We start from the raw sequence: 3,685 nt of genomic DNA, 5'->3' as shown, positions 1-3,685 counted from the left end.
AAAGTTCACCTGGCTGCCGCATCCCCATCCCTGGAGCCATGACTCACCTGTACTTGCCCTACCCTGCCAGCTCCTGGGGTGCCCTTTAGCCAGGAAAAATCCAAATCAGCACCCAAACACACCGGGCTGATCCCCCAAAAACAAAGGGAAATCACCCCATCCCCCCAAATCTCCTCATTCCCTCCAAACCCACTCAAATCCCCCGTTTTTTAAATAAGGTTTCCCTAAGCAACAGGTGCTTTTTACATCCTAGGTTTTTGGGGGATGGATAAGGTCACTGTTGGAATTGTGGGGTTTTGGGGCTTTTTTTGTGCTTTTCTTTTTTTTGGGGACACCACCAACTTCCCAGCCTGTTTGTGCCCTCCCAAACACGGAGGTGTTTTCTCTTCTACTCCAAAGCACCAACCAAATCCAAGTGCCAAAACCTCCCTGATTAGTTGTGTTGGGGCCAAGCCTAATTAATGAGCTTCATTAACGGGCCTGGCTTCATTCGCTCTGCTTTTCCCCTGGGAACTTTCACGCGGAGGGAGGCGGTGGCCAGAGTGGCAAGGTCAGGGAGCAGTATTAAATCCATTATTTATTAAAAAAAAAAAAAAAAGAGGATTTTGGTTCTTAAATATTAAAAATATCCTTTTTGGGAAGGGAGTTGGAGTCACCTCCCTTCATTTAGATGAGATCTGAGGCATCAATCCCTTGGGAATATTAATGCAAAACACCCTGGGAGCATCCTTGGGGTGACATGTTGGTGTTTAGGGAGAACCCCCCCCCTCACCACCCCCCTCAAATTAAGGGGTTTATAAATTTCACGTGGCTCATCCCAAAGCTGATTAAGTGGGAATGTCGGATCCTGGTTCTAGTGCCGGGAAAATCTCCTGCCTGGGATAATTGGGCCGCTAACGAAGGTGGCCCAAGCGCTGGCCTGCCCTGACCCCGCTCCCAAACAAGGCTGGGATTGTTGCTCTGGCTCAGGCGGGAGGAAGAGGAGGCTGGGGAAGGAAGGCTTTGCCAGCTAACCAGGGTTTTGCTCAGTGACTCTTAATTAGACTGCGATGGGAAGCTGTTGTTAGTGCAGCTTCCCGGAGCATCCTGCTGGCCCAGAGCCCCATGGTCACCTCCTTGGAGCCCCCGTAACACCTCCAGGGCTGAAATTCCTGGAATCCCCCAAACCGTGGGGTTTTTTAAACCCCCCCAAAATGACATTTTTTGTAATTATTTTTTCCCCTCTTAGCACCAAAAATAGCGTGTTTTCTCTTTGATTCTGAATATTTGTACTCGCCGCCGTCCCAGCGTCCCATGCAGTGCCGTGGTATTGCTCTGCTGGGGAAACAGAAGTGTGGATTTAACCCTTTTTCCCTGTTTTTGTCCCGTGCAGTGCCGTGGTATTGCTCTGCTGGGGGAGACAGGGCTGTGGGGAACCCAGATTTAACCCTTTTTCCCTGTTTTTGTCCTGTGCAGTTCCCTGGGCTGCGGGGATCCCAGATTTAACCCCTTTTCCCTGTTTTTGTCCTGTGCAGTGCCCTGGTATCACTCTGCTGGGGAGCCAGGGCTGCAGGGATCCCAGGTTTAACCCTTTCCCCCTGTTTTTGTCCTGTGCAGTGCCCTGGGCTGTGAGGATCCCAGATTTAACCCTTTTTTCCCCATTTCCTGGCAGATGACGGCTCGCCTGATGCTGGCTGTGGGAGGAGCAGTGCTGGGCTCCCTGCAGTTCGGATACAACACCGGCGTCATCAACGCCCCACAAAAGGTGAGTGCTCCCAGAGCTCTCCACAGGGAAATTCCAGGCCCCCCCAGCCCGTGTCTGAAAACAAACCAGCCTCTGTGCCAGCCTGGCTAAAATAGTACATCCCACTAGGCAGCTTAGGGCTCTAATGGGATTTGAGAGGGAGTTATTTAGCTCCAGCCTTCCCTGGAGAATTTGTTTCCTCCTCCTTGCTTGGTGTTTTTTTTTTGTTGGGGGAAAAAAAAATCCCAGCAGTGCCTGCAGGATGCTGTCTGGGTGTGGCCAGTGGAACTTTTCACCTCGGCTCTTAGTGAAGGTCTGAGAGTTAATGAAGGTTTGAGTCATCCCCAGTGGCTGCTCTGACCAGAGCTCAGGGGTTTTGCATTGTCTTGGGAGGAGAGGGAGCTGGCTGGGAAGTGCTGTGAGCAGGATGGAGTGCAGAAGTGTTGGCTCATCCCCTCATGTACAGCCAGGACCCTCCTGCTGCTGGTAGATACTGGTGGTCCATGGAAAACATGACTTTTCCCTGATTTGGTCGCTGTTTGAGGTGTTAAACGCTTGGAAAATAAGCTCAGGGTTGCAATGTGGTGCTTGCAATGTTCCCTGGGCACGGCTCTTGTGCTGGGATGAGGTGTGGAGGGACAGCTTGAGCTCTGGTGGGAGCAAAGCTGTCCCCAAAGAATACAACCCACTGGGGCAGGATCCAGCTGCCAGAGTTTAATCCCATCCCAGTGAGTCCTTCTGGAATGTTACCACAAGCATTGGGAATACTCCTTGTGGGATAGAAGACCCTATGGAAAAAGTCAGTATGGGAAGAGGAAAAAAGCCAGGGATTTGATCAGGGTGTTGCATTATTGAATCCCAGGTTCAATTCCCGGGGCTGGAGGCTGCAGCTCCCCCCCAGAACCTGCTGGAGGCCTCCTGAAATATCCCAAAGCCTCCTTGCTTCCCGTGCACTGGTCTGAGGTGAGGGATGGCCCTTTTGGGATGGCCCTGAGCACACTCTGCCTGGGAGATGGGCCCTGGAGCAGCCTTGGAGCTGGGAAATCCCTGGCATGGCACCGAGGAGCTGCTCCCCAGCACCTGCCCTGGCTTTCCCCAGCCCTGGCACTGCGGGAGGAGGGAATGCTGTGATTCCCACCCTGCTCAGAGCCACATCCCAGCAGGAGCTTTGTAGCTTTGTTCCCTAGACTGGAGGGTCTCTCCATGCTCCCCCGTGTGCTCAGGGATCAGCTCTGAGCTTCTGCAGCCCCCAGCAAATCCAGACCCTCCTGATGGGTGTTGCCACAGTTTTCCTCATGATTTTGGGGATGAATGATAGGAATGTGCCTTCTGTTGATGGAGTGACAAAATTTTCTTTTGTCCCCTTAAAAAGGAAAGAAGCCCAGAAGTTTCTCTCCTTGATTAGGTGAAAAAGGCATCTCGTAGCCTTGAGGGACTTCACCTCCAACTTAATGATAGTTAATTGGACAAGAGTCAAGAAGTCCCACCTGAACAATTTACTAGAAAAAGGAGAGAACAAAGAAACAAAACTTTTGTGAGGTGTTTTACCAGGAGCAAGAACCCCTTGCACCTGACTCGGTTTTTCTCTGCAAAGAGTTTGTTACTTTGCCTTTTATTGAAACTTTTTGTTTCCAATGTTGCAACAGAAGCCATCCTGCTGATTTTATTTATCTCTAAAGATAGCTGAGCTATCCCTCGAAGAGGCAACTATTACTGTGACTCCCTTGGGCTCAGGCCAGGAGGAGGCGCACGGTGCAGGACAAGTCCCCAGTGTTGAGGGGAAGGATTTGGGATGCTCAGGGGGAGGTGGGATGGGGGTTTTCCTGGGCAGCAGGATGTGCTGGGCACAGGGGATCATCCCAGCCTTAAGGATGGGGACACAAAGTGTGGAATTGGGATAGGGACACGTTACTGTGCAGGACTGGGATGGGGGTGCACTGGCACAAACTGGGGCACAGTTGG

At 51.7% G+C, this 3,685-nt stretch overlaps 1 protein-coding gene across 2 annotated transcripts in view; it reads left to right on the top strand.

The window, feature by feature from the left end:
• The first annotated feature begins 1,651 nt into the window (after positions 1-1,651).
• SLC2A1 (solute carrier family 2 member 1) overlaps positions 1,652-3,685 on the top strand; it is an 8,965-nt gene continuing 6,931 nt past the window's right edge. For both annotated transcript variants that reach the window (XM_031062987.1, XM_005428215.2), the window contains exon 1: positions 1,652-1,744. In XM_031062987.1, coding sequence (XP_030918847.1) covers positions 1,652-1,744 — 93 coding nt within the window. The remainder of the gene's footprint in view (positions 1,745-3,685) is intronic.

This window comes from Geospiza fortis, unplaced genomic scaffold, assembly GCF_000277835.1.
Source record: "Geospiza fortis unplaced genomic scaffold, GeoFor_1.0 scaffold4, whole genome shotgun sequence".
Lineage (NCBI taxonomy): Eukaryota > Metazoa > Chordata > Aves > Passeriformes > Thraupidae > Geospiza > Geospiza fortis.
This window is presented reverse-complemented; position numbering and strand designations above follow the sequence as displayed.